This window comes from Toxotes jaculatrix, chromosome 17, assembly GCF_017976425.1.
Source record: "Toxotes jaculatrix isolate fToxJac2 chromosome 17, fToxJac2.pri, whole genome shotgun sequence".
Taxonomy (NCBI): domain Eukaryota; kingdom Metazoa; phylum Chordata; class Actinopteri; family Toxotidae; genus Toxotes; species Toxotes jaculatrix.
Window position 1 is genome coordinate 5,324,562 of NC_054410.1, and position 24,372 is coordinate 5,348,933.

Genomic DNA, 24,372 nt, shown 5'->3' on the forward strand with positions numbered 1-24,372 from the left:
CAGGAGGGAAAAGAAAATACTCAAACAAATCTGTCGCTCTCCTGAAGTCTGTTGAATGACTTCACCGCAATGTCTACATTATTTCTTAGCTTTTCAATTCATCACATTGAAATCTTGAGTTGAAATATGTTTTTTGAAGTACAGTATTTAATTCTACATTTAAATCGCACTCCCACCAGGCCTCCCTGACTCCTTTGTCTCTCTCACTAGCTGCCCAGTGTTGTCAAACGAACAGACCCTGAGTGTTCTGAAGAACGGCCAGGGTCCAGAGGCCATGTTCAGGATACAAATGTTCAAGTTTGTCGGCAGCTCTTACACTAATGTCTTCCTCCACTGCAACGTCCAGATCTGCCACAATGCCCCGGGGCTGTGCCAGCCTGTGAGTGATCTTATGCAACAGCCATTCCTCAAACTGGAAGTCAGAGGCCAGTTCAGACAAGTAGCTTGCTATATGTGCCACTTATGTCCTTAATATAGACCCATCAGGCTAAAACTGTTTTTCAGCTATATGAACTACCAGTTAAGCTGCCCTGATTTTACATATGCACTGCCTGACACCGAAGCTTATAGCATCTCTGTTCTTTTCATTTTTTACTCATATATTTCCAAACAGAACTGTTCTGGTGAAGATGGATTAATGAGGATGCGGAGAGACGTCCCACTGTCCCACACAGTGTCTTATGGACCAATCAGACGACTACCAAACAATAGTGACAAGCCCAATCTGAGTATGTTTTTACCTTTTATATAATCTCTGCAATTCACATGGGTTGAAGAGCTTCAGATTTTGAAGCTTCAAAGTTAAGAGATTCCAGATACTGAAAATGATTGATATGCAAATTGTGGTTCCACCTGCGTCCTTTCTCCTGTAGATGCAGGCGGAGTCCCCCCTGTGGAGACTTTTGTCCTTGGAGGGCTGCTGGTTGTCTTGCTGCTGATCACAGGGGTGTTTGGGAGGCTGTGGCTTCGCTCCAGACGTTTCTACCCAGCCCGGGAGGCGCAGCTCACCCTGTCCAACATTCACCACATCTCAGAGGTGGCCTCATGAATCAGGGGATCAGGAGCTTGAATGAGCATAGCAGATGAATGGACAAACAAACACACACACACATGCATAGGTGTGATTTATGATAATAATGAAAGTCTTGCAAGTGTTTCTCTTTCTAAAATGAAGTTGTTTTTTGTAGGAAATTGACGTAATAAAGGTCTCCCTCAAGTTTTGGCCCTGTTTTTTGCTTTTCTGGTGAAATTAAAGTACTGGACTGAAGCAACTTCTTGAACCCTTTAGGTGGCAGTGAAAGTATGGACAATAGAGCAATATAGAGGAATTCTTGGATAAATATTTCTGGTAGTGATTTAAAAAAAATGGAAGGCCGACCATATTGAAAATAATACTTGGCCTGGCAACACTCATTAAAAATACAAAAACAACATCACAGACGTTTCATGGGTGGTAGCATGTAAAACAGTCCTTGGGGTATTCCCAACTCTGTCTATTTCAGTGCTCTCTGCCCGGTCGGTGTCCATAAACCTAAAAATGACCGGCCGTTTTACGTGATGACGTAGCACGGCGTCACGCCGCACCACGACCGTCCAACACAAACGCCGATCAACTCAGAGCAGCGAAGGTCTCACAGTCGAACAACCAGCGATTGCCAGTTCGTGTTACAAGAAGATTTGGACACATTTAATGCTGTGAGATGAATGCGTGGCAATAGTTTTGGCATTGCTGATGTCGACGGCGCTGAAATAAATAAAGAGAAATTAAGAAAATACACCCGGAGAGCCCCGTAACTCGGGTAAGCAGTTTCTAGAAGCGATCAGCTAGCGAGGCTAACGCGTAGGTGCTAATGCTAACTGGCTGGCCATGTTGTTGATGTTCTTTTGTTAAACTTACTTAACAAACTTTTGTGACTTAACATTTAACGTTGTCTGTCGTTCACTTATCAGGAAAACAGCCCCTTATACTTAAACAGACTATAGAAATATTTTCGGAGCTAACACTGTATTTGGTTAGAAAAGTAATAACCGGCTCTTGCTGTGTTGTTTGTGTTTTTAGCTGAGTGCTAACCTGCCAGTAATGCTTGCGTAGTTTAGCCAGCTAGCTGTTGCTGGCAATGGCTGTAAGGACTCGAACAATAGCTCTCCTGTGTGTGGCATTGCTGTTTGGACTTGCAGCACTGTTGTGGGTCTTTAAATTATTGTTTGGCGTCCTTTCAGCCAGCCTTCATTATCCCTTCACACAAGCAACACCACCAAATAAGCCTGAGGCTAATGATTCAGAGGTATTTACTTCGTGGGTCTGTCGCCGCTGAGAGGCAAACCGTTTGAATCATGAGCTGAAATTCTTAAGGGTTTGTCTGACTTGTCATCAGACTCCATGAATGAAGGAAGAGCATTTTTGAGATCCTAAGGTTGAGGGGTCAGGTGTGCCCTGGAGTCTTGGAAGAACCGGTGTCACCATGAAACCTAAGAAGGGTGTTGTGAAATGTTACTGTACAGCCTCAAGATTTGGTAAACATGCACAGAGAGAACATGTGTGAGACTAAGTCACAGAATACTTTGACGGCATGGGACCTCACGTGTGTTGTGTTACGTGGGATAATGTATCACCAGCATGCTCTGTTCCAGCCGACGGCTCCATGTGCATACCTAGAAACATTGTTGTTATCATGATATGTTTGAGATTTCTCAAGAGATATGAAACAAATATTAATTTGCTTACTTTGTTTCAGGGTTGAACATTTCACTCCCTTTTTCCCCGTTGGAGCAATACTGTAAAATGGAGAATCTGCACCCCCACTGCCTCAAATGCATCAACAGAAGATGCATGGTAAGACCAGAGACGGGTGTTTCATGCGACCTCATCGGCTGTCCTCTTGTCTGCGGGGCAGTTTTTCACTCGTGCAAGCTAGAGGAACATCGTCTACTGTGTCCGTATGAACGGCTGCCATGCCTAAACAGTGGGTTTGGCTGTCCCTTCACCATTGCAAGGATCAAGATGGCACAACACCTAGAGACTTGCCCAGCAAGTATAGTATGTTGTACTATGGAGTGGAACCGCTGGCCTGTGAGCTATGCCGATCGCAAGTCCTATGAAAACTTGAGTAAAGACTTTGATGAGGTGGAGCAGCTAGACATGGCCTTGGCACTGCAGGATCAGAGGATGTTGTTAGAGTCCCTGAAGGTCACGACCACTGTGTCAAAGAATGGAGATAAAGAAGCAGATGAAAGTGACAAGATGGCCACAGCATCAAGTTTACCTGAGACAGTGTTAGGTAATGGAACAGTGGAAATGGAAGAAGAGCCCTATACTGAGTTGTATAGTGCCTCAGTGGAGACGAGCAGAAGTTTTGCAGTGGCCTTGGACATCCTGACTAATTCCAAGGGTATTGATGCAATTGTCGGAAATCTAAATGGGGAAAAGACTGATAAGACTGCAGCACTCCACAATGGAGAAAATGGTGATAGTCATAATGTTTATGTTGCTGAGGGTGGGAAGAATGTAGATATGCAAGAGAGTGACTCTGATTCAGAGTGTGAGCTCGGAGCGGTAGGGGGAGTCGATTGCGCAGTGGGGACAGATGGAGTAGAAGAGGGTATTGGCTGGGCAGAAGGAAATGATTTTGTAGAGTTGCTTTTTGAAGAAAAGGAAGATATTATTGAGGAGCCAATAAATGATTCCAACCTCGTCTGGCCAGAGATGCCTCAGAACTACGTGCCTGTTGTAGCTCTGGGGCCTCCTGTGCCTCAACAAGCACCACTTCCACCTCCAATGCCATTCCTGCTGTCTGATCATGTGAGAAATAACTTCTTGCAACACTTACCTACTGAACTCAGGTATAGGTGCTTGGAGCGTAAACTACAGAATGTAGAAGTCCTTAGAGGTATAAGTATGTTTACATTTAATGGGCGCCGGGCTCTGCTGTCAGATCCTTACTTGTTTCGAGCAAAGATGGAGGACAAGGCAGTTGACACATCTGATCTGGAGGTAGCTGATGACCCCATGGGCCTTCACGGCATCGATCTCATCACTGCAGCTTTGCTCTTTTGCCTCGGCGATTCTCCAGGAGGCAGAGGCATCTCAGACAGCAGATTTGTCGATGGCTACCACATTGATTTTGGTACTCAGACGTTCTCTTTCCCTTCCGCCATTCTTGCAACCAACACCATGGTGGGGGACATCGCTTCAGCTTCGGCCTGTGATCACGCCAGTCCACAGCTGTCCAACCCCAGCCCCTTCCACACTCTTAGGCTGGACCTGGTGCTCGAATGTGTGGCTCGATACCAAACCAAACAGCGCTCCATGTTCACTTTTGTGTGTGGGCAGTTGTTCCGTCGGGATGAGTTCTCATCTCATTTCAAAAATGTTCACGGGGATATCCACGCTGGACTCAATGGCTGGATGGAGCAACGCTGCCCCTTAGCCTATTATGGCTGCACCTACTCCCAAAGACGATTCTGCCCGTCTGTACAGGGCTTCCGAATCATCCACGACAGGCACCTCGGCTCTTTTGGGGTTCAGCCTGGACTGCCTTTAAAAACTGGGGGCAGCCTCCCAAGAAACCGCAGCAACTTTGGCTCTCAGTGCGATCAGTTCAGCAGTCTTCCATTCGAGGTGTTGCAACACATAGCAAGCTTCCTGGACAGCTTCAGCTTGTGCCAACTATCCAGAGTGTCCCGCACCATGAGGGATGTGTGTGCCAGTCTGCTCCAGATGCGTGGCATGGTCGTCCTGCTGTGGGAGAAGAGACGGCGTGCTGATGGGTCTCCGTCATGGCAGATCACAGATAAGGTCAGTTTTTTCTTACTATGTTTAATAACTATTTACATTTGATCACAGTCTCCACTTCTCTGCTCTGTGGAAAAGTATGATTACACACACAGCGTGTAAAGTAATGGATCAATTCTGTTTGTCGTTCAGGTGTGGCGATTCAGCACAGCTTTCGGTACAGTGAATGAGTGGAAGTTTGCCAACATCGCCAGCATGGCCGACCACCTCAAGAAGTGCAAGTTCAATACGATTGCTCGTCGGGAGGAGGCCATCCCTCTGCCGTGCATGTGTTTCACCAGAGAGCTCACGAAAGAGGGGAGGTGTTTACGTTCAGTTCTCAAACCAGTAGCATAAATCACCTTGGTTGACATTTCTGAGACCATCAGAACTCCAGTACTCCCTATACTTTTTCCCTCCAGTGTTTACAGACATTAGTCTCTTCCAGCCTCAAAAAGATCAAAAACTCCTGGTTGGATGTTATAAACTGCTGGTTGTTCTTAGCTGCACAGTTGGAAAAAAAAAAATCTTCACTCATCAATAAATAAGACAAAGCCAGTAGCTGGCTGATTCATATTTTAGCAGAGGCTGACATACTGCAATCACAAATCAGGATTGTAACAAGCAAATGTAAGTGCTAGCCTTGTACACACTGATGGATTTAGTAATACCATTGTAATGAAGTTCTACCATAATCTACTCTGACATTGTGTTAATAATCAGATGTTTTGATGTAGATTTTTTTTATTTTTATATTGACAGTTCAGTGCTGTGCTACTTTGGAGGTAAGAGTAGAGCCTTAAACTTGTGATACACTTGATTTTCTAGTCTTGGGGTTGTTGAAAACATCTCAGTGAGATTTCTCAACTGCTTCTTGCTGGAACAGTTTACCGGTATCTTGCACGGTTTTACAGCTTATCCTGATACCTAGAGTGACTGTGTGTGTGTACGGCTTAGAGCTCATAGATTTCTTGGCTTTAACTCTACTCATTTTAAGACTGACCAAACATCTGTGGTAACCTCTGCACAGTGTATGCCTTTATACAGTATAATCAGACTGTATCACTGTGGGAGTTGAGTTCTGTTCACCAGCAAAAGCATGTCACCATCATCGTGTTTGGTGTTTAAACGCACTGAAGTTATGGCAGTAACAAAGGTGGTCCATCTTGTTCCGTTCTTCTGTCACCTCTGACTAACGGGCTGGCGTGTTAGTCAGGATGAGGTATAACACTATTCACCAGCCAAATGGCAGTGCGTCTTTAGCTGTGGTTGGCTTGTGGTTTGTCTTTTCTACCAGCTACTTTTATAAGCAACCAGCAATTGTTGTTGTGGGTTCTTTTCTCCAAAAATCTAAATGTAGCAAGTAAAATAATGAATGTACCCAGTGAATATAAGAATCCATCAGTGACTGTCGGTAGTGAGCAGGAAGCTTGGTCTCCTTCCCTCAGTGTCAGACCTCATGAAACCCTGCAGGCCAGGTGTTTAGAACTTTAGTGGGCACACACTTCCCTCCAGTAACGAGCATCACTAATTACAGTATGTTCACATTCATTATTTATCACGTTTGTATGTTTTTGGCACTACATGTCCACTGTGTTGGTGTTGGTGTCTCAGGGTTGCAGCATGAAGCGTTGTCTCGCAGTAGATTGTGTGTGTAGACTCCCCGAAAAATTGCTCATAGCGATACAACAACGACTCGTCGGCTGCTTGATTATTGTGGGGTCTTAGAACTGACTGGTGTACCACTCAGTATTATTATTATAACATAACAGTGTGTGTTGCAGTGCTGGACTAACAAAATACATGTTTTTGTGTGGAGCCCGACCGGTTTATCAGTGTCAGGTGTACATGTTGTCTGGTATGCGCCAAAATGAAAACTTTTTTTTATACAGAACACAGTAGAGAAGAGAATGCCTGGGGTATTTTAGAAATCCTGTAATCATATAGTTTGTTAATCAGAGCACAGTCTGACTCCATTGTTTACAATACTCTCAGCACCGTCTGCAGCACATGTAGCACAGTATGCATCACAGCTGACAGTGGTGTGTGTGTGTATATATATATATAAAAAAATCGGCATTGGTCCCAAATATCCAGTATCGGTTGGGCTCTATTTTCTTGTTCGTCATTGTTGTGTTAATTATTGAGTAAGTGAAATAGGCTGTCAGCAAAAAAGCTTTTAAAACATGGAGTGATCAGGCTCGTTTGGATTAAGTAATAAGGTCTAACAACACGTGAACATGACATATTTTCCTCCACTAAATGAGAAAATGGGTTGAAAATGTCACAGAAAAGTAATGGATTACTGGCAAGGAAAAAATATTCCCTTGAAAAGATTGTGTGTTTTTATTGGGTTTTTTTTATATAATTTTGAAGTTTGACATAAAGCCCAAGCAATGTTTGGACTGTCTTTTTACTCTAATAAGTCCCAATCTATGTTTGGTTTATTTCTTTTTTTTTTTTTGTACTGGTACTTTTATTTGGAAAGAGAAAAAAATCTGCCTCTGTAATGTCTCGATTTGTATTTGAATTATTGATTTGCACATGAAAGCATGTACTGTAAAATTTTAATCATGATGCGGAGGGGTTTCCTTTGCTCAAGCAGCAGGAATTTTACTCCCTTGTGTTTTGCATGTGAGTTTTATATCTTTGGAAAATGTATTGGTTACTCCAGTTGCAGATTCATTTATACAGCTGATTTCTCAGGCACAGTGCATCAGTTTAGTACATTTTCTTAGGAGCTGTTACATGTTTTAAAACCTTGTGTCATGATAAATTTCATCCAGATCTGGTAGCATGCCTCATTCCACAGGTTTTGATCTTTTTAAATTGATGAAGTGGAATGGGGGGCTGTAGCATTAAATCAGTCTTTTGCTCCTCTGAGGTTCATACAACTTTAAGAACAATGTTATTATTATTTTTAAACAATGCAGACAAGTTTAGCAGGCACCTGGGGTGTATCAACATTTTCATCAGTTTTAAGTTTTGTTTCCACTCCTGCTAAAGTGTGTGTTTTTTTTCCCACCACCACAATATGTCAGCTTCATTTGTTTGGCCTTTGAAGCATTTTAATAATAAAGAGGCTCTCGGTTTTTAAATTTTTATACCTATGGTTTTTGGTTTGTATGTTTTGTTTTTACTGTGTACTGCAGCCGTTTCTATCTCTTTGCAAACAACTCACCAGAGGGTTACATAGGAAAACATGTTAACAGAGAGCTTCCAGGTTAAACTTAAAAATTGTAAAAAGGACATTCTGTGAACATACTGTACTATATTTGGGGCAGGTGGGTGATAACATTGAGGGTTAATTAATTAAGTTAGGGTTTAAGTTAATTATTTTCTATTATCTATCATATTACTGTGTGGGGGAATTGGCAAATTGGCGCCCCCTGCAGCTGCAGGCGCCCTTGCTTGCTGAGAAGGTGCCCTGCTCAGAAGCTGTGTGAGGAGGGGGGCGCGAGGGACAGTTCACCTCTGGGTCTCCAGACAAACAGTGAAGAACAGAAGCAGGAATGTGAATATTTTTGAATTAAAAGGGTTGCACTGAACATACACACCAGTTGTGATCATGATCCAGTTCATCCAACATACATCAACTCCTTTTAGCTGGCCACCCTGTCAGTATATAAAGGATATAAAACACACAGCTCTTACCTTTAAGTTCCTTTAATGTAGAAAACAGCATCACATACAGATGACACTGGCTATCCTGGGGTCAGATCTCCTTTAACATCTTCAAAAACAGTGTTGTGGTTGGCTAAAGCTCACCAAACGCCCGCTCAGCAACAGGATCGAAAGAGCTGTCTGAGGCCTTCAGAAAGAAGATTGTAGTAGCTTATGAGTCTGGTAAGGAATTTAAAAAGATCTCAAAAATCAGCCAAGATGGGAGGGCTGCCATACTCTCCCAACCCTGCCACCCTCCTGAGTCAGACTGCCTGTCTTGGTCTGTGCTCTGACATGCACTGTCAACTGTGGGACCTTATGTAGACAGGTGTGTGCCATTCCAAATCATGTCCAATCAACTGAATTTACCACAGGTGGACTCAAGCTAAACTGTAGAACCCTCTCCAGGGTGATCAGTGGAAACAGGATGCACCTGAGCTCAATTTTGAGCTTCATGGCAAAGGCTGTGAATACTTATGTACATCTGATTTCCATTCTTGGCGCCGCACCCCCAGGAGGCGGACGCCTGTTACAGCAGCTCCGGTCGTACTTGGTGTCTTTTACCTTTACTTTACTTTGTATTTGTATTGTACTTAGTATAGTCTTATTTTTTTTTTTTTTTTTTTTTTTTTTTTTTATAGTATTTCTTTATTTATTGCAAACACCAAAAGGATTGCTTGGTTTTTGTGTGCTCCAGGCTCTTTCTTTTCACTTTTGCTGCTACTCTCGTTACTTTGTAATGGAGTGTAACACGCGGTGCGGGGGCCCCATTGTTTACTCTCGCGACCAGCTGCTAGCGCTGAGTAAACCTGGGCTGCCGCAGGGAATACGGCACGAAATCCCGAAGGAGTTACGGAGGAGACGGCGTGGATGTAGAGCCGGAGTCCAGGTGAAGGCAAGGAAATGGAGACACAGGCCTGCTGTCCCTTCGATCATTATGGGGAATGTACGCTCTCTGGCTAATAAGACTGACGAGCTGGCGGCGCTGATCAAGACCCAGAGGGATTACCGCGGGTGCAGTTTGCTTTGTTTCACGGAGTCATGGCTGCACTCACACATCCCGGACACCAGCGTTGCTCTACCTGGCTTTGTGACCGTGAGGGCGGACAGAGACGTGATTGACTCCGGTAAGAAGAAGGGAGGAGGGATTGTGCTTTATGTGAACGAACGTTGGTGCAATCCCGGACATGTCCGAGTTAAAGAGCGTCTCTGTAGCCCGAATGTGGAACTTTTAGCTGTGGGACTCCGGCCCTATTATTTACCAAGAGAGCTATCGTCCGCCATTGTGGTCTCTGTTTACATTCCTCCATCAGCTGATGCGGAGGCTGCCGCTGACGTCATCAGCCACACAGTATCTCGGCTACAGACTCAACAGCCAAACGCGTTCATTGTGATTACTGGGGACTTTAATCACGTGAACATGGACAGAACTTTCACGGACTTTACACAGTATGTAGACTGCCCCACCCGTGAAAACAAGACTCTGGACTTATTGTATGCTAATGCACAGGAAGCATACAGTGCCACTGCCCTCCCCCCCCTTGGCAGGTCTGACCACAACCTGGTCTTGCTGTCTCCTAAGTATGTCTCTATGGTCAGGAGGACGCCTGTGTCCAAAAGGAGTGTGAGGAGGTGGACACAGGAGGCTGAGGAGGCCCTGAAGGACTGCTTTGAGAGTACAGACTGGGACGCGCTCTGCCTGCCTCATGGAGAGGACATCAACAGCATGACAGACTGCATCACAGACTACATTAAGTTCTGTGAGGACACTGTTGTGCAATCCAGGACTGTCCGGTGTTACCCTAACAACAAGCCGTGGGTAACCAGTGACCTGAAGGCCCTGCTGAACCAGAAGAAGAGGGCCTTCAGGTCTGGAGACAGAGAGGAGATGAGGAGGGTGCAGCACCAACTCAGGGACAAGTTGAGGGAGAACAAGGACACCTACAGGAGGAAGCTGGAGGCCAAGCTCCAGCAGAACAACATGAGGGAGGTGTGGTCTGGAATGAAGAAGATCACAGGATGTGGAGGGAGGAGCAGGCTGACTGAAGGCAGCAGGGAGAGAGCTGATGAGCTGAACACCTTTTTCAACAGATTCAGCTCTCAAACGGCCCAGGTCTCCTCCACCCTTCCCCCACCACCCCCACACCTCCCCCCTCCTGCTCCCACCCCCTCACCGCCCCTCCCTCCCCCCCCTGCCCCCTCACCGCCCCTCCCTCCCCCCTCTTCAGTGAGCTCACCGGACTGGACTGAAACCATCACCCCTCCCCCTGCCCTGACCCCACCCCCCTCCTTAACGCTGGAAACCTGGCAGGTGAGGAGACAGCTGGAGAAGGTCAACCTGCACAAAGCCCCTGGTCCGGACGGCATCAGCCCCAGGATCCTGAGGACCTGTGCCAGCCCGCTGTCTGCAGTCTTCCAGCACCTCTTCAACCTGAGCCTCAGTCTGGAGAGGGTGCCACACCTCTGGAAGACCTCCTGCCTGGTTCCTGTCCCCAAGAAGTCTTCTCCATCCGGCCTCAGTGATTACCGTCCAGTTGCGCTCACATCACATGTGATGAAGGTGCTGGAGAGGCTGGTGTTGGCCCACCTGAGGCCGCAGGTGAAGTCTTCTCTTGACCCCTTGCAGTTCGCCTATCAGCCACGCCTTGGGGTGGACGATGCTGTCATCTATCTGCTGCAGCGTGCTCACTCACACCTGGATGGAGGTGGAGGCACTGTGAGAATCACTTTCTTTGATTTCTCCAGTGCCTTCAACACCATCCAGCCTCTGTTGCTGGGTGAGAAGCTGCGGCTGATGGGTGTCAGTGAGTCCTCTGTCTCCTGGATCACTGACTACTTGTCAGACAGGCCACAGTTTGTCCGGCTGGGCAGTGTCCTGTCTGATGTGGTGGTGAGTGGTGTGGGAGCCCCTCAGGGCACTGTGCTCTCTCCTTTCCTGTTCACCTTATACACCAGTGACTTTCAGTACAACTCAGAGTCGTGCCATCTTCAGAAATTCTCTGATGACTCTGCTGTTGTCGGGTGTATAAGGGACGGACAGGAGGGGGAGTACAGGCGGCTGGTGGACGGATTTGTAGAGTGGGCGGGAGTGAATCACCTGCTGCTGAATGTGGACAAGACCAAGGAGATGGTGATAGACTTCAGAAGGAAGGGATCAGCTCCTCAGCCCCTCAGCATCCAGGGCAGAGACGTAGCTGCTGTGGAGGAGTACAAGTACCTGGGAGTGACTATCGACAACGGACTGAACTGGAAGACCAACAGCACAGCTGTGTACAAGAAGGCCTGCAGCAGACTCTACTTCCTGAGGAAGCTGAGGTCGTTCAACGTGTGCAGCAAGATGCTGGAAATCTTTTACCAGTCTGTTGTGGCCAGTACTCTGTTCTCCTCTGTGGTCTGCTGGGGGGGCAGCATCTCAGCCAATGACACCAACAGACTGAACAAACTGATCAGGAAGGCTGGCTCTGTCATTGGCTGCAAACAGGACTCTTTTGAAGCAGTGATGGAGAGGAGGACTCTGAACAAACTGTTATCCATCATGGATAACCCTGACCACCCTCTCCATCCTGTACTGGACGGACAGCGGAGCGCCTTCTCCAAAAGGCTCAGACAGCTTCGCTGTCATAGGAACCGCTACAGGAAATCATTCCTGCCACATGCTATAGGACTGTATAACTCATCACCCCTGTGCCAGAGATAACCTGTGTTATTGCTGTTATGATGATTATGCACCTTAACCTTGTTTACAACTGTATTTCATCCTGCACTCTTATTCATTTTTATTCTTGCACATTCATATTACTGTCCTACAGTTTTACAGTCTTAATAGTTTTCATAGTTATTTATAACAATTTTTTATCTTGCACTCCTATTCATCTTATTTTGCACATTCATATTACTGTTCTATAGTTTTTACAGTTCTTATAGTTCCATAGCTGTTTATAAGAATATTTCATTCTGCACTCTTATTCCTCTCATATTGCACAGTCATATTACAGTGGTATAGTTTTTATTGTTTCATTGTTGTTTATATACTTATTCATCCTGCACTCTTATTCTTCTTATATTTGCACATCCATACTACTCGACTGTTTTGGTGCACTGACTTGCTACTATGCACTTTCTGGAGAATTCATTGTACTACTTTGTACATTTGTACTCTGGTTTCACAAACTTAACTTATTGTTACCGCTGACTGTTACTCATACTTAGCTTTATTTAGCTTTTTTACTGCAGATTTATGTAGGGCAAATCTCCTTATTTTTTGTACTTGTGACCATTGTACTATTGTGTTTATTACCTGTACACGGCTGCTATAACAGTTGAATTTCCCAGTTTGGGATCAATAAAGTATTTTTATCTTATCTTATCTTATCTTATTTCTTGGTTTTTGATTTTTAATAAATTTGCAAACATTTCCAAAAATAAATCTGCGACGCTAAGCGGTTTTCTATCATCTATCATATTACTGTGTGGGGATTTGGCAATTGCAGGCGCCCTTGCTTGCTGAGAAGGTGCCGTGCTCAGAAGCTGTGTGAGGAGGGGAAAGAGGAGGGGGACGCAGGGGACAGTTCACCTAGAATAGTCTCATCTCCTACAGCTAGATGGCACCAGATCGTTCCAAGTTCACAGTATTACTCCACTGTAATGAATCTTATGTGACTTAGTTTTGTCTCATTGTACTGGATGTGTATAGCCCAAGGTAAAAAAGGATAATGGCTAATCTTTTTTTTTTGTTTGTTTTTTTAAATAAAGGTTGTCAAGTGTATCAGGTAGAAATAAGTATTTATGTTCCTAATGGTGTCATTTTAAATTATAGGTCGAACTTTTTTTTAGCTTGTTTACTATGTTTACTATTATTACAGGCAGCCTTCTACAACATCAGAAACAATAACCACATGTTGCTGTATTGTGTTACCTCTTATGTCGAAATACCTGTTTTTAAACACAGGAGGAAGGACAACCGTGTCCTTTGAATATCTGTGTTTGGGGCTACCGCTCTGTTTACAACATCACCCACCCAGATTTTGATTTAACGCCGAGAAACGCAGTGAAATGAGTTGCCTGTATTTACCCCCAAAAATCCCCATTACAAAGGGAAACTAAATGCCCTCGCCTCGCCGCGTTCTGTCAGCTGAGCCCGGGTGTTTCCCCCTTTGCGGTTTCCGAACCCAGGTAGCTCTTTTTAATTGTCTGTGGTGTGTGTTACTTAAATAAGCTTAAACGATCAACACGCCGCTATAATTAGCAATCACCTCGCGACTTTTGGAGTCCCAAAACGAAATTACCTGTCGGTGACTCCCACGTGAAGAGATAGCGGTATGTAAACTAAACACAGGTGTGTCTGCGGTGCCAAATCAAAGCTCGAGCACAGCCTGAGGAAACGTTTATCTAGGATAAATCGAGGATACGTCAGTCAAAGTTTCCGGAAGTCCTCTTCACCTGGGCAGTTTTATTTTTCTTCTTAACTTTCCCAGCAGGTGTACAGGTCTACAGCTTAAAATTTCCACCTCCTACCAGGAGTGGGGTTCGAACCCACGAGGACTATTGTCCATTGGATCTTAAGTCCAACGCCTTAACCACTCGGCCATCCTGGTTCGCTTCCAATAAGGGCGGGCATCAATGACCGGGATCTTACCCGTGACGCCACAGGGCATCTAAAGCCTGATCATGCTGCCAGTAAATGCCCCCCCCCCCCCCCCGCTACAGAACCAGCCGCAGAGGAAATGCAATCGTTGCAAACCCATTTCAACACCGTGCAGAGGCAGTTACTCTGAAAACACCCACCGGAGTCTCATGGGCCGTGTCATGGTCTCAGTCACAGAGCCTCTGAGCTTCAGTTCACCAGGTGCTAACTGGAATTCCCCACAGTGGGTGACGGACTGTGGCATACAGGAAAAATAATGGGTGTTTGATTTTACTGTCATTACACTGACAGTACACAGAGATAGGCCTGCTGTACAAACAGAGCAACCTCTGCCCTGATTAGGTTCACATTCTCTCTGTTGTTGTCACACTGCTTGAAATGAACGCATATGTACACATAAATGAAAAAAAAAAAAAATCAGAGAAACCACGCCCTGTAATACAAATATGACTAACTTTGGCAGAGTGCGCCACAAGGCATAATCAGTAAAGCTACAGGGAAACATGGGACTGAAGCTCAGTTTCATCACTGAGAACAGGAGGCAACACATAGTTGTTGTTTTTTTGTTTTTTTTTTGTGAAGCAACAAGCATTGAGAAACATAAAGCTCTGGCCTATAGCTTGCGTTAGCTATACACATATATGGTTGCAAAATCCACATCAATCTATCTTGCTTCCCCAGCTAACCACAGTCAGAGGCTCTATGCGTTGTGTTCACTCTGTTTCAAAAGAAGTGTTAAGCAATGGCTGTAGTAAGAAATAGGCTTAGTTTAAGTTCCAGTTTCAAGGTTAGCTATAGACTTACACCAAGGATGTCAGAACTAGCCACTCTATGGCATTTATTTACAAGTAAATCATACTTTACATCACTTAAATATCTCATATAACAATGTACACAGGTGAAAGTTAAAGGGCAAGAAGGCTGGGAGTTATGCATTAAAAAAATAGCGTAGATGTCCTTACAGTAATGAGGCTAAAGCTGTTCTCAGTAACAATCAGGAAACACAATGTCCATATCGCACTGTACACATTTGCATATGAACGTGTGGTTTGAAACTGCTGTAGACTTTGTTCTCAGACCGGCTCAGTAAAGAAAATAATGGTAGAGTGTGACATTTGGACACTGCTGCTGCTTTAAAATGGAGCCATTTCTTCTTTAAAGCTAAATAAATACACACGCCAGAGGAAAAACATTGCAGGCATCTTTGCACGGGAAGCCAATATGAATCTAAAATATATATTTAAAAAAATAATAACACTAATGCGGCCTCATTTGCAGCAAGGGAAGCAACAACAAAAGAGTTTCTTGCATGGATTGTTTTTCTTGTATTTCACAGCTTTCTTGATCTGAGTTGCAGCCTTGACAACATAGTCCTGAGTTGAACTGACATTTGCTTCTATGTTATCCAGCATGCAGCCCTGCTCCTCCACCAGCATGGCCATCTGGAAGAAAAGCTCTTGAATGTCTCTGATGCGGCTCTCCAGCTCCAGGAGCTCCTTGTGCCGGTTCTCGATCTCGTTGAGAGCAGATCTGGCAGTCTTTCCCTCCAGAAGTATATTGTCAGAGAAGACGTTCCACTTGCCTGTCTCGATCATCTCGTCTATCTGCTCCCTGGTCACCTCCTTCCCCATGATCTCTGCTTGCCTCTGGATGCGGGTCTTGCAGTTCTCCCTCTGGAGCATCTCAGCCTCATTGTATTCAGATATGGCATTGTGGAAGTCGCTGGTCAGAGACACATACTGTGAACGCACCATGCGAGCTACAGCTGAGGTAGGCCCATGCTCCTCCTCAAGGTCCTTGCTCAGCTTCCCCATCTTCTCCAGCCGTGCATAAATGGCCTCCCCTCTCGCCTTGATGTCCCTCCCCAGAGCGTTGGAGTCCCGTTTGATGCTGCTTATCCTCCTGACAGATGTGAGGAACCTCGTGTTCTGCTTTCCAAGACGCTTCACGTCCATTTTCAGCAACAGCATCTCCTTCCTCATCACCTGTGCCTCCCTGTAGATGCCGTCCATCATGTCTTCTCCCTCGAACACGACGGCGTGTTGCTCCAGATGCTCGTCATCCTCAGTGGTGTGGTTGTGGTTCTCCTCGGGCCTGTGCTCCTCCTCACCAGGCTTGGTGGTGAAGGTCTGCAGTTCACACAGTCGGTCCCTCATCTCACCTGCAAAAGGAGTCAGGAGTTTTACTGACTTCGTGAAAGGAATCATTTTGGGAAGGAAAAAAACATTTTGGGAAAACTGTGCTTATTTGCTTTTTCGCAGAGAGGTAGATGAGAAGATCTGTAAATCTCAAATCTGTTGGGTATTATGCAGCTACAGGGGCCAGCAGCCTATTGGCTGGAAATAAGATAAGGTAAGATAAGACAGGACTTTATTGATCCCACAGCAGGGAAGTTCACTTGTTAGGCAGCTCACAAGAAAACACAATGATGGAGGGGAAAATAGTAGTAGCCTGGCTCTGTCCAAAGAAAACAGAATCCACCTAACAGTTGTACCAACTAAACAAATGAGAAATTAGACGTTTTGTTTTCATCTTTATATTTGGTGGTAGGCTCCGCTAAATGGCTCCAAGTTGTCATTTTTGAGGGGCTTAGTTCCACCTTGACCAGCTACAACATTAAAGAGCTGCGTACACAGTGATGCATCAGTATCAACGATCTAATGATGTAAAATATAAACAGTGTAGATTATATAATCAACCACAGACTCAGTTTTTCAGCAGAATGAGCTCTAACTTTGCTAAATGCAGGACTTTTACTTGTAATGGCACATTTGTTAATATTTAAAGTTTTGGACTGTTGTTTTCACATAAGTAAAAGAGAGAACACTTCTTCTACCACTGGAAACTTAGCTGGAAAAAAATTCAAACCCATCCTCACATGCCAGGCAGTGGAAAGATGTCATGTTTCGTTTAAAACTAGAGAAACTGGGGATATCATAAGAAAAACAGCTAACTTTAGCAAGACATGGACACTCCCTATACTATATCTTTCCCTTTATTACAATGTATATGCGGGAATTTTAGTTTATTTTACTTTCTGAAGGGAGACAGACCAGTGTCTGTTTAAACTCGTCTAAAAGAAGCTGATGGGCTACTTCCTCAGCCGTGACGCTTTCATCGCAGATAGAAATTAATCACAGGGCGTCGACTTACGACTGGTTGATTTCCTATTCAGAGAACGCATGATGTTTTAAAAAAAAAGTGTTTCAGTAAAATAAATAAATCACACAAACAAACCTTAAAACCACGACAAGCAAGGATCATAAAAAGTTAACAACTGCTACAAGCTGTTCCAGAAACCAGTCTGTGGGTCTGAGCCGAGCTATGAAAAAGAAAATCACAAAATCGATAATTTGAGTCCGTATATCACAACCCCACAACACAATAGAGCACACATACCTTGTTGTGTTATCCTCCAGCGGTGCTATGCAATTAGACTCGCCAAAGCAGGAGAGGCGACCAGAGACAGACTCATTTCCTCTATTTCTCTCCGCTATATCTCCGAATTTTGACATGTACCAGAGTCCGCTCTCTCCCAGTGTTTTGAGGAGGGCTCGAAATCACACTGACACGCTGATGCAGCCTGCAGCGCGCAGCAACGCGGAAGATCACGCCTTCTCCCCCGGCAGCTCACACTCTTCACCGCTACTCTGGGTTGCGCTCAGGAAGAAAAAGATCCATCACGGTCATTTAAATGTTAAACCTGTTAATTAATTAATCATTCATTCATACATTCATTCATTTTAATGTCAAAGCGTCCAGATTATAGTCAGGATGACGCATGACAGACGTTACGTTTTAAAAACTTTATCATTACCAACACGTTTGAAGGTCTGGCGTTAAATTAATGTAAAACAATAAACTTTATTTTATTAGACCTTATTATCCTAACAGACGGTCTATTAAAAACCAACAGACAAAAAAAATAAAACGTAAAAACAGAAGTTATGAAAGAACTTTAATGCTTTCAACAGTGATGGGGGAAATATATTTAGATGATCTACTTAGTAAAAGGAGAAAGAGGCCAACCACATAGTAAAAATACTCCATCACAAGTAAAACTGCTGTAGTCACAGTGTTGCACAAGGTGCATAAGTAACTTCATCAAAATGTGCTTTAAGTGTCAAGGGTTACACAACTGAGTGGAGTTATTATTGTAGTAGTTGGTAAAGACAGAGCTTTATATACAGGGGTGAATGAAGTGTTCATAGCCTTTACTGAAAGAAAAGGGGGCTAGCAATACCAGACTGTCAGACTGTTTTCCACTCCTGGCTTTCGACCATACGCAACTTGATCTTCATCAGCAGCTGGAGTTTGCCCAGTAACCAAACATGTGACAAAATCTATATGATCAAAATTCATTCCCTATTAAACTGTATAAATCCATTTGCTGATGTGTCTGTTTTGCTAATTATGCTAATCATTAGTTTGACAAATCTTACTGAGTTAAGCCATGTATATTGATTTCTTGTTGTCTGTCAATAACTCACATGAATGCATTTTTGTGCTCTTTTTATTCAGGTCAAACCAATATGACTTCCCCTCTTCAGCATCAGCGTTTAAACCGTGCATCAATTTGTCAAACTGATCCATCGACTGTGCTCACTGTGTCTGAACCAACAGCTGTAGTGTTTCTCCTCACCCAGGAAGCCAGTGCAGTTCAGCTGCAGTCTCACAGTATGTTACAACGACTGACAGCTCCAGACAGTGTCTTAAAGGGTTGTTCATTTGTTTTGTAGTGCAGTTTCTACCACATGGACCAGCGGACCTGACCCAGACCCAGAGGCCCCCTCATCAGACTTATTTGTTATAACATGGGAAACAGCCACAAAACATCTTCTTGAAGGGGTTGTTTTTATCCGATGTGACGGCCTTCTCCAGCTGGAACATTCCATCCTCAAGGGTTGCTTCAGTATTTTGGACGTTTTTCTGGATGTTTTCGACAGCGACCCCCTGCTCCTCTATGACCAAAGCCACATCCAGGAACAGCTCCTGGATATCCTTGATCCTCTCCTCCAGCTCCAGCAGCTCCTTGTGGCGACTCTTGATCTCCAGGAAAGCAGAGCGGGCAGTTTTGCCCTCCACCTGGACGCTGAACACGTTCAGCTCCTCGCCTTCAATCATCTCCTCCAGCTCCTCCTCGCTGACCTCCCTGCCCACCACCTCCAACTGCCTCTGGATCTGACGTTTACAAGCCTCCCTGTGGCTCATCTCTGTGTCATTGTAGCTGAACATCACCTCCTGCAGAGCATTGCTCAGACTCTGGTACTGTGTTCGAGCTATTCGTGCTGTGGGGTCAGAGCTGCCGCGCTGGACCTCCAGTTCCCTTCTGAGAGCGTTCAGCATGTGCAGCTGATGCAGCACACCTTCTCCCCTGCTTTTAATGTCTGTCCCGATTGCACTGGAGTCCCGCTTTGTGGCAATGGCATCTGTGGTCTTGTTCAAGGCCTGGTAGTTCACATCTTTCAGCTCACTGATGTCGTTCTGGATCTGCTGGATCTCCAGACGTATCTGCTGGGCCTCCCGTAGAACAGCATCCAGGTCCTGGTCCGAATGGGATGCTGCTGCTGCTGCTGCTGCTGCTGCTTCATGCTCTGACAGGTTGTCCAACTCCACAGTGCTGAAACCCTCAGAGTCAGTCTGCACCTGATGTAGGTTCCCCAATCTGTCTCTCATGTCTGAAAGGGAGATGACACAGAAAGAGAAAAGATGTAGATTTAATAACCTGGGTGAGAAAATCAGTCCGTTATGTCAGTGAAATACAGCAGTTCTGTGGCTGTGAGATAAAACTCTTACAAGGGGTGACGAGGCTGCAGATTACAACGTTAATAAGTCGGGAACCACTGAGATGAATACTGGTAGAAAAAAGTCTTTCAGTAGGGTAAATGCAGACACTTATCTTAACAGATGTCACAACTTGACAAACCTCTCACTGATGAACTGACACTTAATGAGAAGTGTTTAATCTTGAAGCTGACTGACTTTTACACACTAAAGAAAGTGTAGCTGACATGTCTGTGCATTTAACTCCCCTGTGCTGAAACTGATATATCACATTAAAAGAGCATTTGGATAGATTTGGGTGCATGAACTCTCCTTTTCTGTGTAATACTAACACTAAATGTCAGACATCAAAAGACCAAAACTCATTAGTTGCAACAAACAAGCCTGTGCTTGTTCCCGTGTTAAATGTCTTCTGTGCATGAGTGAGGGCGTCTAACAGGCCTGGGCTCAGTCAAGCATGTAATCTGCCACAGAAAACAGGAAAATGTTAAGTTTTTGTAATCAACATGCATAGTAGGTGTGAGCATCTGCTTCTTCTCGCTCTTCAGTGTCATGTAATCTTAGATGTGCATACTTGATCTGCCAGGACGTTTAATCTTGTTCATGACTGACCAAACAAGTTTTTGAGCAGAAAAGTATAGTGTAAAAGTATCTCAGCCAGTAATCTGACTTTAAGTAAGAATTTCAGAGTTTTAACTGGGAACAAACTGCAGGAGGAAACGTTCTGTATTTCTGAACAGCCTGACAGAAAGCAGCCATCAGCTAACGGCACAAGGAAGTGTGGTTTGTGTTATTTGTTGTTTACAGAATATAAAATTAGTTGATGTTTAAGAAACAAAGTTTTATTTTTTGTGACACGTTCTTCTGCGAGAGTGAGCATAAAGAGGCCTCAGATCTCAAATTGAGGTTTCTCATTTGTACTGCAAATAGAATTACTATTAACTAGATTATATATTAACTAGAATGACCAAATTATTTTACCTTACTTCTATAGATGTTCGTTATCTGTGGAGGGTTTCTTCACCTTCTGTAGCACAAGCTGATCGTAGGAATCCAACAGGCAGCGTGATGGCAGAAGAAAGACTGAGAGATTTTTTTAAACAAGTTACCCATCATCACTGATACACCTGTTTAGGAGGACAGGAAACAAAACTTTCTGCATTCCTGTTGTGTCACATGGAGGCATGGTGTGACTAACAGTGAGGCGAAGCCAGGCCTCCTGTGAGTTCATCATAAAGATGATGACTGATAAATGTGTGTTTACATTTTTCTATAGTCTCAGGTCAGCTGTTACTGAAGGAAGTTTGTCTTTATTTCTAAGTTGTTTAAGAACACACAAGGCAGTGAAGGGTTGTGAAAAGAGACAGATGTTAAGCTAAGGCCTCGAGAGTGGAAAAAAAAAGCAAATATGTAAGATGATATCAAAGACTTGTGTCATCACGCACTGACACTGGACACCGAATGCATGTCAAAAAATAAAGAGGAAGTATTTCAGATATGTTATCTTCTAAAGGGGTGGGACTGAAGTGTTCGTGTGTGATAAAAAAAAAAGATAAAGTCTTGCAGAGGACCCTTGCAGACTTTGCCACTCTGACAGACAATAATCGTAACCTTTCTTTTCAGTTTCATGAATCTGACTGAATAATCATTCTCATGCTGCACATGGTGAAACCTTCAAGGGTCAAGTGACTACCAGTCATGCTGCCAGAAAAAGAAGCTGAAGTACATTTGAACAAAGTGGTGTGTAGGAAGCTGCATGATACAGTAATTTCCACAGCCAGCTGTGGATTGTATGTGATTAGCAATTTCCATCGGCCTCCGTGGCTTTGAGTCATACTGGTTCATTTCTCAAGGGGGATTTTTTTTAGCAAAGTTGATGTGTCACTTAGTGTGTGTAGATGCACACTCCTCCAGTGTTCAGCTCTGACACTCGATTCTTAAGAAGAGAAGAACAATATGAATGAAACCAGCTGAAAAAAAAAAATCCCCCGATAAAACCACAACGCATGCAGCAGTCTCTCTGTTTCATTGTTCCATCTTTTGTTTCATTTACCTGTTCACAACCTGGCATGTTCATACATTCATGCAGTTTACCTGGTTAGTACTGTACTCTAGAGAAGATACAAAGTTTTACACAAATGCTTTTGTTGTTTAGTTCTGAGTTCAAAACATCATCTCAAATTTTCAGTCTGACCTCTGTATTTCCTGTGGTGAAAAGTTAAAACACCTTTACTTTTAGTAATTTACCTAAGTATAATTTTGAGGTACTTGTACTCTACTTTAGTATTTCCATTTTATGTTACTATATAGTTTTAATTCTCCATATTTCAGGGGGATATATTGCACTTTTTAATCCGCTACATTTATTTGACAGCTGTATATATTATCAACCTTTCAGAATAAGAAATGTCTAAAATGCAATGCATTATAGCTTTTGGCTTGTGACCAAAACAATGGACAAAACAAACGGTATAAAAAGAAGGAAAACCAGCTCCACCTCAGACTCTGGTGGAGTTTTCATTTTGTCCAGCAGATGTCAGTGGTACAACAGTACCTTTATCTGTCACATCTCTGAGTTACTGAACTTTTCTCATGTTAATGATCATCCCAGCCACTTAATTCAATGCACTTTACCTTATCAATACATGTGGAACAAGTTTATTCAGGGTGAAATGCCTCATCACCTGATAATGAAGAAATAATATTTGTATGTACAACTAATAGCCGTAGCTAATATTTGTATTAGTTACGGCTGTATTTATACAATGCTGAATAGCATTAGTGTAATGACTCAAAGCAATAAAGATCTGACATCCATTTACATTAAATTCAATTTCAGCTTTGTAAAACAACAAACTAATGTCTGGTTTAATAAGTTTAATAAGTCCCAAAACACAAATAATTACCTCATGTTAAACAATTTTTCACTGCATTTTACAGTTTCTGTTCCTTAATAATTAAAATCTGGATATTCATCAAAGCATTACATTCTGGGTTTTTTTTTTTTGTTTTGTTTTCTTACACCAAACTCAGCCCAGAAAACATGCAGTTCTAGTTCAAATCTTGTTTTTTTTTCAGTCACCTGGTTTTGATTTGAGCAGCATGTTTTTTTTTGTTTCATGAATAAACTGTGTTGCATGAGTTTCAGATGTATACATCCCTGTTCACCAGTCAGCAACTCAGCATGTGATGAGGTGAAATCTAACTTGGCTGTATACAAAACAGTCGTTGGTGCTGCTCAGGGTCAGAACGACTAGACTGAGGTACAGAAGCACTTGGAAGCAGTTCTTTGTGAAAGTGCCAAGAATGTATTCTTAATTAAAGGCTGTAAATCTGCTAAACTCCAGGACAAAGGTCTATTTTGTGCACTTGGAAACTTTAAAATAGCACCTTTTCCTCCGACATCCCTCCACCAAGTTATACTAAAGTGAGTGAGAAGAACAGTATCACCTTTACATGTTCCTTTTTTACTTTTTGCACTCTCCAACAAGGTTCAGCTATGACTCTTTATTTTTTTCTTTCAGACTTAAAACATCACTCAAAATCCTGTTAGAGTATCTAAAAACTAAGGTGATTTTTAAGTATACAAAAGGAAATACAATTCAACATGTCTACTTCACTGTTATTACCTTAAGAATTAAATTAACAAAATGTTTATCTAGTTGTCATTTCTGACTTTAACATGTTTATCACTGTAGCACAGTATATTTAATCAAATTTGTAAAACTTGGTTATTTTTTTTTGCTTAAACAACTACAACAATGCTAACATTATGATGTAAAGTCTATGGCAAATGTACAGCTATTGATTTTTTTCCCATCTCAAACACATACTATGGAACTGAAAAAGGAAAAAAAAAAAAAGAGAGAAAAGAGAACCAGATACAACAATGTCAAAACTCTGCTGATCCTCATTGTTTCTGATCTAATCTAATCTAATTTTAAGCGCAGAGCAATAAATTTTGGTCAGGCATAAAAAGGACACATTCATCAGACCTTAACTTCAACTGTAAATTCATATTTGATGCCGTGAAATGCCAACGTACAAAAAAAAGAAAAGGCATGCACACACATAGACAGACTCTCTGAGATCGCTTGCATTTTATGTAATGATATTGCACCAGGCCTCAGGAGTTAGGTTACTGTAATCAGTGAAGAAAACATCAGCTGTTTTCAGTTATCCAGAGTTGTGACTCTAATTAATTCAACTTATTAGCGTCATGCCAGCGTTCGCATAACAGCACCAGTGTCTCTGAGCATCTAATCAAATTAACATGAATGTCATGGGTTTGAAGATGTTCCTGTGCTCTAAGATTTCCCAAGCTCTCACTTTGTTCAGCTGAGGTGACACATCACTGCTGTTTTGAGTAAATGTGTCTTCAGCTTTACCACTGGGGTAAAGAGAGAATCCGCTGTGGGTAATCTGCTGTACAGGGGCTTCTCATACCGGACTGTTACACTTTCAGGGGTAATTTAAGAATTTCTGTGAATAGAATCATATAAAAATTCAT

At 43.3% G+C, this 24,372-nt stretch overlaps 3 protein-coding genes and 1 non-coding gene across 6 annotated transcripts; 1 reads left to right on the top strand and 3 right to left on the bottom strand.

Moving 5' to 3' along the window:
• Positions 1-1,605: 1,605 nt before the first annotated feature.
• fbxo30a (F-box protein 30a) lies at positions 1,606-7,868 on the top strand. The gene is made up of 3 exons (XM_041061160.1): positions 1,606-1,799; positions 2,736-4,795; positions 4,925-7,868. Exons 2-3 carry the CDS (start codon positions 2,783-2,785, stop codon positions 5,126-5,128), a joined length of 2,217 nt encoding a protein of 738 aa, XP_040917094.1. The 5' UTR covers positions 1,606-1,799; positions 2,736-2,782; the 3' UTR covers positions 5,129-7,868.
• Positions 7,869-13,945: 6,077 nt separating this feature from the next.
• Positions 13,946-14,028, bottom strand: trnal-uaa. The gene has a single exon. It is a non-coding gene; the product is annotated as a tRNA-Leu (tRNA).
• Positions 14,029-14,892: 864 nt separating this feature from the next.
• stx11a (syntaxin 11a) lies at positions 14,893-17,648 on the bottom strand. Its single transcript, XM_041059892.1, has 2 exons — positions 17,478-17,648; positions 14,893-16,239 (listed from the first exon to the last, which is right to left on the bottom strand). The coding sequence occupies exon 2, from the start codon at positions 16,232-16,234 to the stop codon at positions 15,347-15,349; it is 888 nt and encodes a 295-aa protein (XP_040915826.1). The 5' UTR covers positions 16,235-16,239; positions 17,478-17,648; the 3' UTR covers positions 14,893-15,346.
• A 369-nt stretch (positions 17,649-18,017) lies between these two features.
• On the bottom strand, positions 18,018-20,981 carry LOC121196822 (syntaxin-11-like). Of its 3 annotated transcripts, none has more exons than XM_041059960.1 (2): positions 20,844-20,981; positions 18,018-19,756 (listed from the first exon to the last, which is right to left on the bottom strand). In XM_041059960.1, exon 2 carries the CDS (start codon positions 19,752-19,754, stop codon positions 18,879-18,881), a length of 876 nt encoding a protein of 291 aa, XP_040915894.1. In that variant the 5' UTR covers positions 19,755-19,756; positions 20,844-20,981; the 3' UTR covers positions 18,018-18,878. The 3 variants fall into 3 exon arrangements, with proteins under 3 accessions (XP_040915894.1, XP_040915895.1, XP_040915896.1); XM_041059961.1 differs by having other exon boundaries at positions 20,849-20,967; XM_041059962.1 differs by having other exon boundaries at positions 20,887-20,937.
• Between the last annotated feature and the right edge of the window lie 3,391 nt (positions 20,982-24,372).